The sequence below is a fragment of the Balaenoptera physalus genome, assembly GCF_965194825.1.
Source record: "Balaenoptera physalus genome assembly, chromosome: 8".
Lineage (NCBI taxonomy): Eukaryota > Metazoa > Chordata > Mammalia > Artiodactyla > Balaenopteridae > Balaenoptera > Balaenoptera physalus.
In genome coordinates this window covers 123548790-123564672 of record NC_138887.1, presented here as the reverse complement: position 1 = coordinate 123564672, position 15883 = coordinate 123548790, and the positions used below count along the sequence as shown (strand labels likewise).

Genomic DNA, 15883 nt, shown 5'->3' with positions numbered 1-15883 from the left:
TTATGCCCTTCTGAAGATGAGCACGGGGTCTGTGACTCGCCCAAGGTCTCACAGCAAAGCAGCCAAAACAGGGCTTTAGCCAGGCTCTCGTGAGTCAAGTTCAGTGCTCGTCTACAGAACAGATGATTATTTATGGATCCATCTTAAGCCCTGAGCATAAATTCGTCATCTACAATTTCAGGTTTGCTTTCGAGCAGGCTACCAAGCAGCCACACTGATTACACTACAGAAAACACTGGAGAGCAACACCATTATTTTAAAAGGGAAGACTCATTAACATCACCCGCCAGCACAATGAAGTATCTGCATATTACAAACCTCTAAATCATGATGTTTTATAAACCTAAACCTGTATATGAGAACTAGGTTTTTATATATGTTTCTACAGAAATCCATACGATCTCTCCCCAAATTAGGTACTTTACCAGTGACTTTAATCTTTCCAATTAGACTCTTTAGTATAATTATTCTTATGCATTATCATCTATAATCTCTCTACTCAGTGGGAATTTCTATGAATAATTGGAACATCTTGACTTCACACTTTTGCTTTTAGCAGATTCCAGTATTATCAGTGGCGCTTTAATGGAACTCTTACACATGCGACATCTCACCATTACCGTCTACTTCAGAAGGAAAATGGGAAACACCCCCATTAGCAAAGGCTTCGGCGACGGCCCCAAAGCTTTCATTTCGTTTCTTCTACGCCGCGCCACTAGGTGGAGCGAGGCAGCAGCGGCTTCACTATCTGCACGCTGACGTTTCCTTCTGACAATAATAAATCCCGTCTTTAAAAGAACATCTCAATTTTGCAGTGCTGAAATTTCAGCTCTATGAGATGGAAAAAGAGGTCAAAACAAAACAACCAAATGAAATATGGTTCTCAACCCCTCATCCTTTTATCTTACAGCATCGATGCCAGTTCTCAAAGATGCCTAGACGTGACCAAGCAGGAGGAAGGAGGAGGTCTCAGGAAGCATTATTTCCTTTATTCCTGTTTAGGATTTAGTCCACACTTATTTCTGAAACAGGTAGCTTTAAAGGCTAAGAAACATACGGAAAACTCAAAAACCACAAAGATCATCATTTAAAAAATATCCAGAAGGTTTAGACAGTAGGATGTATAAATCTTTGTGTACGCTTTTTGCTTCAGTTTTGGAAGACATCACGACGGAGAATAAACCACGGAACAGTTCTGTAGTCTAGGGGGGAAGCCAATGAAAAGATACTAAATCTCTTAGTTTTCCTGAGGGACCCTCGGTACTACAGCACAGCGCTGTGTACTGTATGTACCACCACAGTGAAACGGCACTTCACACCCGCTAGGAGGGCTATTATTTTAAAAACAGAGAGAAAAGAAAGAAAATAACAAGTGCAGACAAGTATGTGGAAAAATTGGAACCCTTGTGCACTGCTGGCGGGAATGTAAAATCGTGTGAAAACAGTACAGAGGGTCCTCAAAAAGTTAAACACAGAACTGCCATATGACCCAACAATTCCACTTTTAGGTATACACCCAAAATAACTGAAAACAGGGACCCCAAAAGATACTTATACAGCGACGGCCATGGCATCATTATTCACGATAGCTGAAACAACTGTAATGTCCATCGACAGATGGATAAACAAACGTGACATATCCAACAACGGCACGTTCATCAGCCTGGAAAAGAAGAAACTCTGGAATGTCCTGCCTGCCCCACCCCTCGTCCGACTCAAATAAAATCTACTTAGTCCAAGACACTGATCCACAGAACGTAATTTTACAAATGAAAATTACGGTCAAACTCCTCTCATTAAAAACTTTTTTTCACTGCTTAACCAAACTGTGGTTTCTCTGAATTCTGGAACCACCTGACCCAGAGAATACCCAGGACCTGCCCTGACTCACAGAACCAGAACCTCAGCTTCCGCTGACAGGAGGCGCAAGTGTCTTATCATTACTTTTCCTACTAGCTCTGAAACGCACCTGTTAGGCTCTCTTACCCCGAAATACCCTAAATCAGCGAAGGAATGAAACATGGGCTCTCTTCCTGAGTGTATGTTTAGCCTTCCTAAAGCCCAAGGCCCTAAAAGGTTCCCCACGGACGAGAGGATAAAGCCCAGGCTTCTCGGCTCTGTCTACCTACTCTCCTCCAAGCCTGTGAAACTTCAGCCTCTTCCAAATCGATCTGCTCACCTACCTGGTGACCCCTCATCACCCACCCAGAGCCTCTTCCGGGCAGCCCTCCCTGACCTACTGGGATGGGAGCACTCCTTTTGAGCTACTACTAAACTACAGATCTCGCAACGCAGATCGTATCTGCCTCCAGTTAGAATGAGTGTGCTCTTACAGTTAAAGGCAACCTCCTCCGCACAGCCCACTGGCTGGTGCACAGAGCGCCACCAACCCCTCCTGAATGATGAAGGAGGGAAGAACAGGCATGGAGAGGCAAGTAGGCGACACCACAGAAAAAAACCCAAAGCCGCGTCGATCCAGACGGGGTCAGCGTACATGGTCACCAAAATAAACAGTCAGCGCTGCGCCCCAGGGGTCAGTCACCTGTGGGGTCAGCGCACGTTCCAGGCTGCCTGGACGGGACACTAAGGACCTGCTGAACACACAGTTACTTTTCAGCTGGCAAAGCTGATAACCTTTGAAAGCCTGGATTAGAAACCAAGGAATAACAGAAATTTAGAGAAGCAATTACAAAGTTTAAAGATAACAATACTTTCATAGCTAAAGTCCAACTACTAGATTCAGAAAAGATTATCAATCTACATAAGAAGAGCAGAAAAGATGCATCTCTCCTGCGAAAGAGACAACTTCTACGAAAACCAACTGTAAGTCAGAAAAGCACGGTTGGTTACTCTTTTTTTTAAGAGTTAGAATGTTTTTAATCTGACTGAAAATATAAATATACATGTAGTAAGATGATTTTAAAGTTTCAGAGAGACATCAGGTCACGACTACTCTTAAACATTTGATTTTTATTCTATCATTTCTCCTAGTATGTTAGTGTATCTCATTAACATATTACATGACCAGAAAGTTAAATTCATCACAATCCATCCTCATTAGAATGTTAAATGAAACTGTAACATAATATAGTTATATTTTATGTACACAGTTCACTTAAACTCTTACCAAATAAAGCGTTCATATTAAATGGCAGAACGGAGAAAAGACTTCCGAAAATGGGAATAGCAGTGATGGAGTATAGCTAATAGGAAAAGAGAAATTAATTGATACGGAGAAATATAAAGCGAAAATGCTACATGGAACTATTTTAATCAGGGAGAAAAAATTACGTTTATCCTTCAGTTAGTCAAAATTGCTCTACAGTCTTAAATTCCAAGTGAATTAATGCTTAAATTTTAGGGTCACTCATTATCTTCCTTATTTTATCCAGAATTAACTGGATATTATTGCACAAGGAAGCAAGAGGCACTTAAAAGTAACCGGAAACACGATGACCCAGTCAGCATTATAGTACAAGTTGGTTACTTCAAAAATCCAATGAGATATTAACAAATATGACTTCCAAAGCGCTCAAACAATTCGATTTGCCTGTGTGCATCTTTTAAAGGACTGCAGACTGTGGGATCATCTGCGCGCGTGTTCAAGTAGACAGACGGTACGACGACCCCCACGCCCACCTCCACCACCGGCTTCAGCAAGCTCTACCTCGCGGCCAATCTAGGCCACCTGTGCCTTCACCTACTGGCCCTGTTCTCATGACATCCGAAGCAAATCCCGGGTGTTAAATCGTTCAGTATGTATGGTTTACATGAGTGTTCATAGCAGTATTATTCCCAAGAGCCAAAAAGTGGAAATAACCCAAACACCTATCAACTGGTAAAGAAAATGTGGTATATCCATACATCATTTGGCCAGAAAAGGGAGTGAAGTACACCTGCAACACCCAGTAAACGAAGCCAGGCACCAGAGGCCACCCACCCTAAGGTTCCAGGTGTGAAAAACATCCAGAAGAGACAGGGGCACAGGGACAGGAGGTGGGCCAGTGCTTGCCTGGACTGGGGACGGGCGGGACTTGCTGCTGGGCACACGGCGTCTCCGTGGTGATAACAGTGTCCTAAACGTGGATGCTGGAGCTGGTCGTACTAACCTGCCTTGTACAGGCTACAGGGCGGAATTTATGGTACATGGATCGTATCTCAATAAAGCAGCTATTCAAAAACTTAGCTTGACTCTCTAGTATGTTATTTACTTTTTTTAAGGATATAAATAACAGGAGCACCCAGGTGGATAGTGAAGGTCTGCGACCCGCGTTAGAGCTGCCGAGGGCCACTCGGCGTGGATGAGGAACAAAGGAGCCCCACCTACCCCCAAGGCTCCAAAAATGAGGCCAGAGGCAAGGTTAACTCACAGCCACGCGAGTGACCTTCACAGGAGGACGGCTGCTGTGCCTGGCTGCCTGGCACCGCGAGGGGTGGCGAGCGCTGCACTCACCACCAGAACTCCCCCAGCTCTACTCTCAGCCCCAGGGACTCCTCCGACGAAAATGTGCACAAGCTCATACAGAAGAATGCAAACGTCTCTGCACACCAGAGCCCCGACTCACCTGTGCCTCTCCGAGGTCGTTGTTCACCACAGTGAAGTTCAGCCCCAGCTCCTCCACGTCCCCTTCGTAGCTCTTGAGAAAAAGCAAGTTCTTATACACTTCGGGGTCCAAGGAAGCCAGGTGGTGGATGTCCACGTCCGCACTGGTTCCAAGCAGCTTGGACAGGAAAAAGCCAGCAAAGGGCAGTTCCACCAGCATATTTTCATAGAGAGCCTTCAAATGAGAACAGAGACCACTGATCAGCATTTCACAGGAACTCTTCTTTCATACTTTCTAAAAATAAGAAAATGTATGTCCAATTTGATATTTAACAGAATCCTAAGATAGCAGCCACTTCTTCCCCACGAGGAGGAGGAGGACGGTGGAAGCTAGTATTTGATGAGCGTTTACCACGTGCCAGGCCACAGTTCAAGCATTCAATGCATACATTCACTATGTAGAAACTTCTAGAACAGACTACCAAAGAATTTTAGGGCTGAAATGCCGATGGGGATTTTTAAGAGCCACAGCCTTCATGCTACAAGAGCCTGCCAGGTGCTTTCCGTGAAGTGTTTTGCAGGTGTATCGGTCTCCTAGGGCTGCTGTAACAAAGCACCACAGACTGGGTGGCTTCAAACAACAGAAACTTACTGTCTCCCAGTCTGAAGGCCTGAAATCAAGGTGGCAGCAGGGCCACGCTCTCTGGGCAGGCGCTAGGGGAGGGTCCTTCCTGCCTCTTCCAGCTGTGGTGTTGCCGGCACCTTGCTGGGCCCTGGCCTGTTGCTGTGCCCCTCCAGCCTCTGCCTCTGGACGTGCTGCTCTCCCCTTGTGTGTGTTCACTCTCTGTGTCCGAATCTCCCTCTCCTTTCTCTTATGAAGACGCCAGTCACTGGATTCTGGGACCCACTCTACCCAATATGACCTCACCTGAGCTTGACTACATATGCAAAGACTCATCTTTCCGAATGTCACATCACAGGTACAGGATATTAGGACTTGAGCATATCTTTTTGGGGGTCACAATTCTACCCACAATGGCAGGTCAGACCACCTCGGTGGCCACCCTTCCACTCTGCCTTCGTAGCACAAAAGGAGCACAATGTGTGAAGGAATGAGGGCAGCTATGTGCCAAAGTTGGGTTTCATGTAATTTCCAATGTCAAGAAATATTATTCTTCTTTAGATTTTTTTTTCAACCATCAAATGGGAGGGAAAAAAAGTATTTTTAGCTCGGTGACCATACAAAAATAGGTGGCAGGCTATAGGCCCACAGGCTGTAGTTTGCCAACACATATTGTAAAATGAAGAAATTGGGCCTTAGAACTCTGGAGATTTGTCCAGATATTGAGTTAGTAGGCAGCAAAACTGGTGTCAAAACCCAGATTGCCTGATGCCCAGATCAGTGTTTTCACTGTAAGTTACTGTCTACCTTTACGTCTAAGGATGGCAATGTGTAATGATTTTTGCAACTATTCATATTAAGGTATAACTTACATAAAGTGAAACGTACAACGTGCCAGTACTTGCTCCCAGCTGTGTAACGACCGTTCAGCTCACGACAGAGAACGTTCACACCCCTCCCCAAACCCCGCATCCCCTCAGCCCTCAGTCAACACCCTCCCTCCCTCAGGCTAACCCTCACTCTACTGCCACCACAGGTAAGTTTCGTCAGTTCTGGAGCTTCATAACTGGGGCTATACAGTCTGTGTTCTTTTATATCTGTCTTCCCACAACCTACTGTTTTTGAGATTCACCTATGTTACTGCTGTTAACAGCTCTACGTAGTCACCCGACGATGGACATGTGAGTGGTCTCCAGTCTCGGCTACGATCATAGAGCTGCTGTATCAGTCACTGGCCTGCCTTTCTGCGGGTCTGTGCTCTGATTTCTCTTTATTATATACTTGAGCAGGTTGGGTGACAGTGGAAGTACTGGAACACGAGGTAGGTTTAACTATATTAGACACTGACGTGCTGTCTTCCAAAATACAATTTCTTTTCGCCATGACCAGCAATGTAGGAAGGTTCTAACTGATCTACATTCTCACCAGTTATTAGTACTGTCACTCTTGAAGTTTAGTTATTCTGGTTGGTGCAACGGGGGAATCTCATTGTGGTTTTAAATTACATTTCCCTGATGACCAGTGGTGTTGGATTACATTAAGTGTTAGTATTACTATATTAATCTCCAGAGATTCTCCAGCAAAAGAGGGTAGGAAATACAATTATATAAAGTTTTCCAATATAATGTCAGGATTCACCTGGCATGATAAATATCCCTATGGCCTGAGGCTGTAAAATGCAACAAGGAATCAGAAATGTGCTGTAAAATTTTCAGAAGCAGATTATTGTAGCAAATGACTTAGAAGCCCCAACAAATCTTTCTTGTCAAAAATGCTCTAATGAAAATAATAGTTACCACTTATTGAATGCTTGCTACATAACAGGTGTTCTGCTAAGCAGGCAACATCAGTGACCGCATTTCCATTTGGCCCCCTGGAAAATCCAACTGACTGTAAGGTAAAAGTGATTCTTATGTGCAAGTCAAGGGGAAATCTGGATTTCCCCCACAAAGGCCATTTTTGTTAGAATACATCTAATCTGCAGAGACACGGATCCTCTGAGAAGCTCCCATGACTGTAGTCACCCCCGCTCTCAGGGGAGAAGGGGTGTCAGTCCCTCACTTGGTAAATGCGGAGCTGGAAGCGTCGCCTTGAGCACAGGGGATCATGGACCTTTCTCTGTTTGCAGGGCAGTCTGTGACCCCAGAAGGACAGACAGACAGGGCGTGAGGGCTGGACTAGCTCTGCCTTAGCGACCACTACCATCAGCTATGCCTTGTGACACACTCAGATCTTCTTCAAACCACTGTTTGAGGGTTCAGTGCTATGATGCTATGCATGCAACTAAAATAAAGCAAAATTTAATCTAAGGGGTGATCACTCAGCCATGAAACTGACTTCAGAAGTCACTCTTCCAAGAGGCCACCCACCTGGCCACACCCACACACGCTAAAGGCTAAGCACAGGGTTTAGTGAGACAGACCTGTGTGACGTAACTAATGCCAGAGTGAGCTGGTACTGCCCCTCGCACCTTCCCCACATTAAAGATGGCAGCCTTGTGCCACTGCGCATCATGGGAGGGACCCTTCCGTAGTCACAGCTTCCAGCACTGCTGCACGACTGAACCCTCTATCTCAGGGGTCCCCCAGCCCCGGGCTGCGGACTGGTACCGCAGCAGGAGGTGCGCGGCGGGCGGGGGGAGGGGGGGCGAAGCCTCACCTGCTGCTCCCCATCGCTCGCATTACCGCCTGAACCCTACCCTCCTCCCCGCCGCCCCGTGGAAAAATTGTCTTCCACGAAACTGGTCCCTAGTGCCCAAAAGGTTGGGGACCGATGTTCTATCTCATACTCGGGAGGCAGTCTATAATCACTGACCCTTAAACACACCAGTCTCACGCACTCATATGCACGCTTCCCCCTTTCCCCCTAAACGTCCAGAGAAAGCTCAGATACCCCCTGAGACCCACATTTTAAACTCTCACCCACTAACGTGACTGGAGGAAACTAGAAAACAGCTATGAAACATCCTCCCAGAAGTAAACATCCAGAGTGCACTGGCTTATGTTCAGAAAGCTACTGACAGGCACCTTGAACCACACTCCCGAGGGAGGTCACCGCGTCTCAGGAGTTCAGGCTCCCATCTTCCCTCCAGTGAAGACCACAGATGTTCTGTGCCAGGGAAACTGGAGTGTTACGTCCCTGTGCTTTTATTTGATTTGAAGACTAATGATTACCCAATTAATTTTGAAAAGATGGCATAAAAGGACTTCTTAATTAGAGAACGAGTAATAAAATGGCAACTGGCACTTAAGTCATCTACTGATAATGTACAGAGAGAGCTGTTTTGAGAAGCCACGGTTTGCTTCAAGTTAAGAATGGCTAATACTATTAACCTGAAGCACTTATAAACCCCATTACTTCTAAATGAATGATGCCTTCAAAGCCAAGGAGAGCATTCTGCAGAAGACGACATGATTGATCCCAGGTGTGGAAGAAAAGCCTCATTTGTACAGTGGACTGTAAAGTAAACTCAAAGTGTAAATCATCTGATGTTCAATATATAAGGTCATTGTTTGCCATTTCTGCATTAGTAACAATAAACCTGTGAAGTTTGTTAAATCTATCAGAGCTACCTGAATTTTAAACAGAAATTCCACTGTGACTCATAAAATGTAAATGCATAGGTATAATTTTTTACACGAGGCAGGTTTAAACCTTTAGAGCATTTAATATACAAGCACTAATAAATGATAGCACTAAAAACTATGATTGCATCAGCTAAATGGGTTATAAATTAAATTTCCATAATGTATGCAACTGAGATACAAATGTAAGCATAAATCAAGGTATTTTCTAAACACAGGTTAATTATACAACTTCAAAAACTGCCAATTTTTTATGCAAAATAATCCACTTAGCGTTTTTCATACTGGCCTTAATTCTCAGTCAGCTGCACCACACTTGTTCGTAGAAGCATATCAATAACTACTTGTCATGAAAAAATAGCAATAGGTATATGGAAAAAAAAACCTATAACGCATTTTTCAACTGTCTGTCTTTTATGAGTGTTTATAGCTAGAAATTGTGCCAAAATGATTTGAAATAAAAAGGATTAATTATGGTAGAAGCCTTTTAATATAAGTAAGTGCAGTCGCAATGCAATTAATGCAAATCATGGCCCTACCGGGAGAGTCAATGTGAGCCGCATCTCAGGCCATTTCTGTTTGCGGCCAAATAACTTCAGTAATTTACTACATTAAGAATCAATAAAAAAAATAATGCTTTTCAAATGCATCTCTATCAATCTTCAGGTAGTTCTAAAGTGAACATTTATAACTTAATCTAAAAACTATATCAGAGATGTCTTGTTTTAAAGCCACTCTAATTGAGCAAGGAGATAATTTTAATTATTTCAGATCATGCTAGCCTCAGAGTTTGAAAAATAAAAGGTATGTAAAATAAGGATGTAAGCTGATAGCAGTATGCTATTTAATTTAGTAGCTATGCTTCAGAATTAATAACTGAGAGTTGAAAAACATGGTCTCTGGGGCTACTATTGATTTTTATGATAAGCTCCTGCAAGGCAGGAAACACATCTGATCTTCAGTGCAAGTCTACGTACAACATACAGTGCCTAGTCATTTAGCAGATTTATTAAGTGCCAACTGTGTGCTAGGGACCGCTGATCTGTAGGATGGAATTCTGCATCCATGAATTTGTTTGCAAAAAACCATTTATTCTCTTCTGAGACATTTCAGGTTATGCAAAACTACGTGTAGGGGATTCATTTCAAACCCTTCCGCACTGCTCACTCCCGTACCCCTGTCCACACCGCTGCCTGACCCTCAGCGACACGGCACGCATTGTGTGTCGGGTCTCACCTGTGCCATTGCCACCCAGGGGGACGAGGTGTCCCACCAGCCCTGGAAGCGGAGGAGAGGTTTTTACTTGTTCATGGCAAGTGATAACCCGCACGGAGGGTCTGACAGCCTTATTTTCAAGAACAGCTCTCTCACTTCGGAAACCCTGTGAGAATGTAGACGGGTGGGGGATTAGAGATCCATGCTCGATCCTGTTTTCCTCACTGGGCGTCCAGAAACCCACCACAGTGTGGCAGCGACTCTGTCCCGCGACCGCTGCCCCCCAGGCCCCCTCCCCCAGCTCAGGCTCCACAGAGGCTGCTCTGCTCCTCCCACTGTGCCCACCGGAAGGTCTCCAGACGATAAAGCACTCGCGTCTCCACAGCCAAAGTAACAAAACCCACACTCCCATTTCTACCCACAAGAAGTAAATACTGGGACTTCCCTGGCGGTCCAGTGGTTAAGACTCTGCGCTTCCACTGCAGGAGGCACGGGTTCGATCCCTGGTCGGGGAACTAGAGTCCCGTATGCCACACGGCGCGGTCAAAAGAAAAGAAAGAAGTAAGTATCTGGGAGTTCTAGAGCAGCTGTTATATTCCTGCTTCTGGAAAGACACTCGTTAAGGTACCCCATACAACCAAGAACTTTTCTCCGTAATTAAAAGAAAACACTTTGCAGGTTTAAAACTTCTACTTTCACCACCAGGATAATAAAATATTAATTACACTTTTGAACTGTGAGGATCCTGGTGTCGCTCAAGGGTAGGAGGCGTCACCCCCAGGTACTGAGGACCCTTGCTAACGAGGGTGACGATGTCTGTGACATGCCCCACCCACGAAGCCACCTCACACTGACCTCCCCCTCCCCTAACCCCTCTGACACTTAAGGCTCTACCCAAACTACCATATTACAGCACTACTTTTTGGTAACAGCTGTGTTGAGATATAATTCACGTACCGGACAATCCACCCACTTAAAGCGAACAATCCAGTGGTTCTGATATTCACAGAGGTGCGCAACCACCACCACGACTGGTCTCTGAACATCGCGCACCCCCAGCCCCGGGCCATTCACCCACTTAAAGCGAACAATCCAGTGGTTCTGATACTCACAGAGGTGCGCAACCACCACCACGACTGATCTCTGAACACCGCGCACCCCGAGCCCCGGGCCATTCACCCACTTAAAGCGAACAATCCAGTGGTTCTGATACTCACAGAGGTGCGCAACCACCACCACGACTGGGTTCTAAACATCGCGCACCCCCAGCCCCGGGCAATTCACCCACTTAAAGCGAACAATCCAGTGGTTCTGATACTCACAGAGGTGCGCAACCACCACCACGACTGGTTTCTGAACATCGCGCACCCCCAGCCCCGGACAATCCACCCACTTAAAGCGAACAATCCAGTGGTTCTGATATTCACAGAGGTGCGCAACCACCACCACGACTGGTCTCTGAACATGTTGCACCCCCAGCCCCGGACAATCCACCCACTTAAAGCGAACAATCCAGTGGTTCTGATACTCACAGAGGTGTGCAACCACCACCACGACTGGTCTCTGAACATCGCGAACCCCCAGCCCCGGGCCATTCACCCACTTAAAGCGAACAATCCAGTGGTGCTGATACTCACAGAGGTGCGCAACCACCACCACGACTGGTCTCTGAACACCGCGCACCCCCAGCCCCGGACAATTCACCCACTTAAAGCGAACAATCCAGTGGTTCTGATACTCACAGAGGTGCGCAACCACCACCACGACTGGGTTCTAAACATCGCGCACCCCCAGCCCCGGGCAATTCACCCACTTAAAGCGAACAATCCAGTGGTTCTGATACTCACAGAGGTGCGCAACCACCACCACGACTGGTTTCTGAACATCGCGCACCCCCAGCCCCGGACAATCCACCCACTTAAAGCGAACAATCCAGTGGTTCTGATACTCACAGAGGTGTGCAACCACCACCACGACTGGTCTCTGAACATCGCGAACCCCCAGCCCCGGGCCATTCACCCACTTAAAGCGAACAATCCAGTGGTGCTGATACTCACAGAGGTGCGCAACCACCACCACGACTGGGCTCTGAACACCGCGCACCCCCAGCCCCGGACAATTCACCCACTTAAAGCGAACAATCCAGTGGTTCTGATATTCACAGAGGTGCGCAACCACCACCACGACTGGTTTCTGAACATCGCGCACCCCTAGCCCCGGACAATTCACCCACTTAAAGCGAACAATCCAGTGGTTCTGATATTCACAGAGGTGCGCAACCACCACCACGACTGGTCTCTGAACATCGCGCACCCCCAGCCCCGGACAATCCACCCACTTAAAGCGAACAATCCAGTGGTTCTGATATTCACAGAGGTGCGCAACCACCACCACGACTGGTCTCTGAACATCGCGCACCCCCAGCCCTGGACAATTCACCCACTTAAAGCGAACAATCCAGTGGTTCTGATATTCACAGAGGTGCGCAACCACCACCACGACTGGTCTCTGAACATCGCGCACCCCCAGCCCCGGACAATCCACCCACTTAAAGCGAACAATCCAGTGGTTCTGATATTCATAGAGGTGCGCAACCACCACCACGACTGGTTTCTGAACACCGCGCACCCCCAGCCCCGGGCCATTCACCCACTTAAAGCGAACAATCCAGTGGTTCTGATACTCACAGAGTTGCGCAACCACCACCACGACTGGTTTCTGAACATCGCGCACCCCCAGCCCCGGGCCATTCACCCACTTAAAGCGAACAATCCAGTGGTTCTGATACTCACAGAGGTGCGCAACCACCACCACGACTGGTTTCTGAACATCGCGCACCCCCAGCCCCGGACAATCCACCCACTTAAAGCGAACAATCCAGTGGTTCTGATATTCACAGAGGTGCGCAACCACCACCACGACTGGTTTCTGAACATCGCGCACCCCCAGCCCCGGACAATTCACCCACTTAAAGCGAACAATCCAGTGGTTCTGATATTCACAGAGGTGCGCAACCACCACCACGACTGGTTTCGGAACATCGCGCACCCCCAGCCCCGGACAATCCACCCACTTAAAGCGAACAATCCAGTGGTTCTGATATTCACAGAGGTGCGCAACCACCACCACGACTGGTTTCGGAACATCGCGCACCCCCAGCCCTGGACAATTCACCCACTTAAAGCGAACAATCCAGTGGTTCTGATATTCACAGAGGTGCGCAACCACCACCACGACTGGTCTCTGAACATCGCGCACCCCCAGCCCCGGACAATCCACCCACTTAAAGCGAACAATCCAGTGGTTCTGATACTCACAGAGGTGCGCAACCACCACCACGACTGGTCTCTGAACATCGCGCACCCCCAGCCCCGGGCCATTCACCCACTTAAAGCGAACAATCCAGTGGTTCTGATACTCACAGAGGTGCGCAACCACCACCCCGACTGGTCTCTGAACACCGCGCACCCCCAGCCCCGGGCCATTCACCCACTTAAAGCGAACAATCCAGTGGTTCTGATACTCACAGAGGGGCGAAACCACCACCACGACTGGTTTCTGAACATCGCGCACCACCAGCCCCGGACAATTCACCCACTTAAGGCGAACAATCCAGTGGTTCTGATACTCACAGAGTTGCGCAACCACCACCACGACTGGTTTCTGAACATCGCGCACCCCCAGCCCCGGACAATCCACCCACTTAAAGCGAACAATCCAGTGGTTCTGATATTCACAGAGGTGCGCAACCACCACCACGACTGGTTTCTGAACATCGCGCACCCCCAGCCCTGGACAATTCACCCACTTAAAGCGAACAATCCAGTGGTTCTGATATTCACAGAGGTGCGCAACCACCACCACGACTGGTTTCTGAACACCGCGCACCCCCAGCCCCGGGCCATTCACCCACTTAAAGCGAACAATCCAGTGGTTCTGATACTCACAGAGTTGCGCAACCACCACCACGACTGGTTTCTGAACATCGCGCACCCCCAGCCCCGGGCCATTCACCCACTTAAAGCGAACAATCCAGTGGTTCTGATACTCACAGAGGTGCGCAACCACCACCACGACTGGTTTCTGAACATCGCGCACCCCCAGCCCCGGACAATTCACCCACTTAAAGCGAACAATCCAGTGGTTCTGATATTCACAGAGGTGCGCAACCACCACCACGACTGGTTTCTGAACATCGCGCACCCCCAGCCCCGGACAATCCACGCACTTAAAGCGAACAATCCAGTGGTTCTGATATTCACAGAGGTGCGCAACCACCACCACGACTGGTTTCTGAACATCGCGCACCCCCAGCCCCGGACAATCCACCCACTTAAAGCGAACAATCCAGTGGTTCTGATATTCACAGAGGTGCGCAACCACCACCACGACTGGTCACTGAACACCGCGCACCCCCAGCCCCGGACAATTCACCCACTTAAAGCGAACAATACAGTGGTTTTGATATTCACAGAGGTGCGCAACCACCACCACGACTGGTTTCTGAGCATCGCGCGCCCCCAGCCCCGGACAATTCACCCACTTAAAGCGAACAATCCAGTGGTTCTGATATTCACAGAGGTGCGCAACCACCACCACGACTGGTTTCTGAACATCGGGCACCCCCAGTCCCGGACAATCCACCCACTTAAAGCGAACAATCCAGTGGTTCTGATATTCACAGAGGTGCGCAACCACCACCACGACTGGTTTCTGAGCATCGCGCACCCCCAGCCCCGGGCAATTCACCCACTTAAAGCGAACAATCCAGTGGTTCTGATACTCACAGAGGTGCGCAACCGCCACCACGACTGGTTTCTGAACATCGCGCACCCCCATCCCCGGACAATTCACCCACTTAACGCGAACAGTCCAGTGGTTCTGATATTCACAGAGGTGCGCAACCACCACCACGACTGGTTTCTGAACATCGCGCACCCTCAGCCCCGGACAATTCACCCACTTAAAGCGAACAATCCCGTGGTTCTGATATTCACAGAGGTGCGCAACCATCACCACGACTGGTCTCTGAACATCGCGCACCCCCAGCCCCGGGCAATTCACCCACTTAAAGTGAACAATCCAGTGGTTCTGATACTCACAGAGGTGCGCAACCACCACCACGACTGGTTTCTGAGCATCGCGCACCCCCAGCCCCGGACAATCCACCCACTTAAAGCGAACAATCCAGTGGTTCTGATATTCACAGAGGTGCGCCACCACCACCACGACTGGTCTCTGAGCATCGCGCACCCCCAGCCCCGGGCAGTCAAGGGCCTGCTTTCGGTCTCTCAGAGTCCCTAGGCGTCCCGAGCGGGGACGCGCCCGTCTGGGCACCAGGCTCTGCACTGCCGCCCACGAGCCCTGCCAGCTCAGCCTTGCTCCAAAGTGCCGACCCTCCCCCACTCCCTCCCCGCCGCCAGGGCAGCAGCTCTGCCTCCTTCCCAGAGACACGGCTCACCAGCCCCTGTCCCTTGAAGCCACTGCTCACGTCTCCCTCCGGCAGCCACCCCTTAGAAGACTGGGGGTCGCTGCCCGCCGGCCCCCCTCCCCAGCCCCTCCCCAGCCGTGGGACAGGCTGCAGCCCAGCACCCCCAGTGGAAAGCGCCCCCCCCAGGGCAACAGCACGCAGGCACCCGCCTGGCCGGCGACCCTGGTGGCCCAGCTGCCACCCATCCCCGCGAGATGCCCCTCGACCTCCGTGACCTTCCGAGCGCGGCCGGCAGGCCCCCGGGCCCCTGCGGGTTGCAGTTTGGGCTGTGCAGTATCGCGCTGCTAGAAACACTCCAGTTCGCGTGTTTTGCCAAATATACGCACTATTTCTGTAGGGATACAAGCTCCAGGACACCATAAGATAGGTACTTCTGGAAGACACCGCTTCCATTTTCTCGACCCGTGTGCGGAGGCTTTGGCCTCTAC

At 48.8% G+C, this 15883-nt stretch overlaps 1 protein-coding gene across 4 annotated transcripts in view; it reads right to left on the bottom strand.

Annotated features, from left to right (window-relative positions):
• The window catches only part of UBE3C (ubiquitin protein ligase E3C), a 122032-nt gene that overhangs the window by 17924 nt on the left and 88225 nt on the right, over window positions 1-15883 (bottom strand). For all 4 annotated transcript variants that reach the window (XM_082472626.1, XM_082472627.1, XM_082472628.1 and 1 more), the window contains one exon: window positions 4566-4778. In XM_082472626.1, the coding sequence (XP_082328752.1) occupies window positions 4566-4778 (213 nt within the window). The remainder of the gene's footprint in view (window positions 1-4565; window positions 4779-15883) is intronic.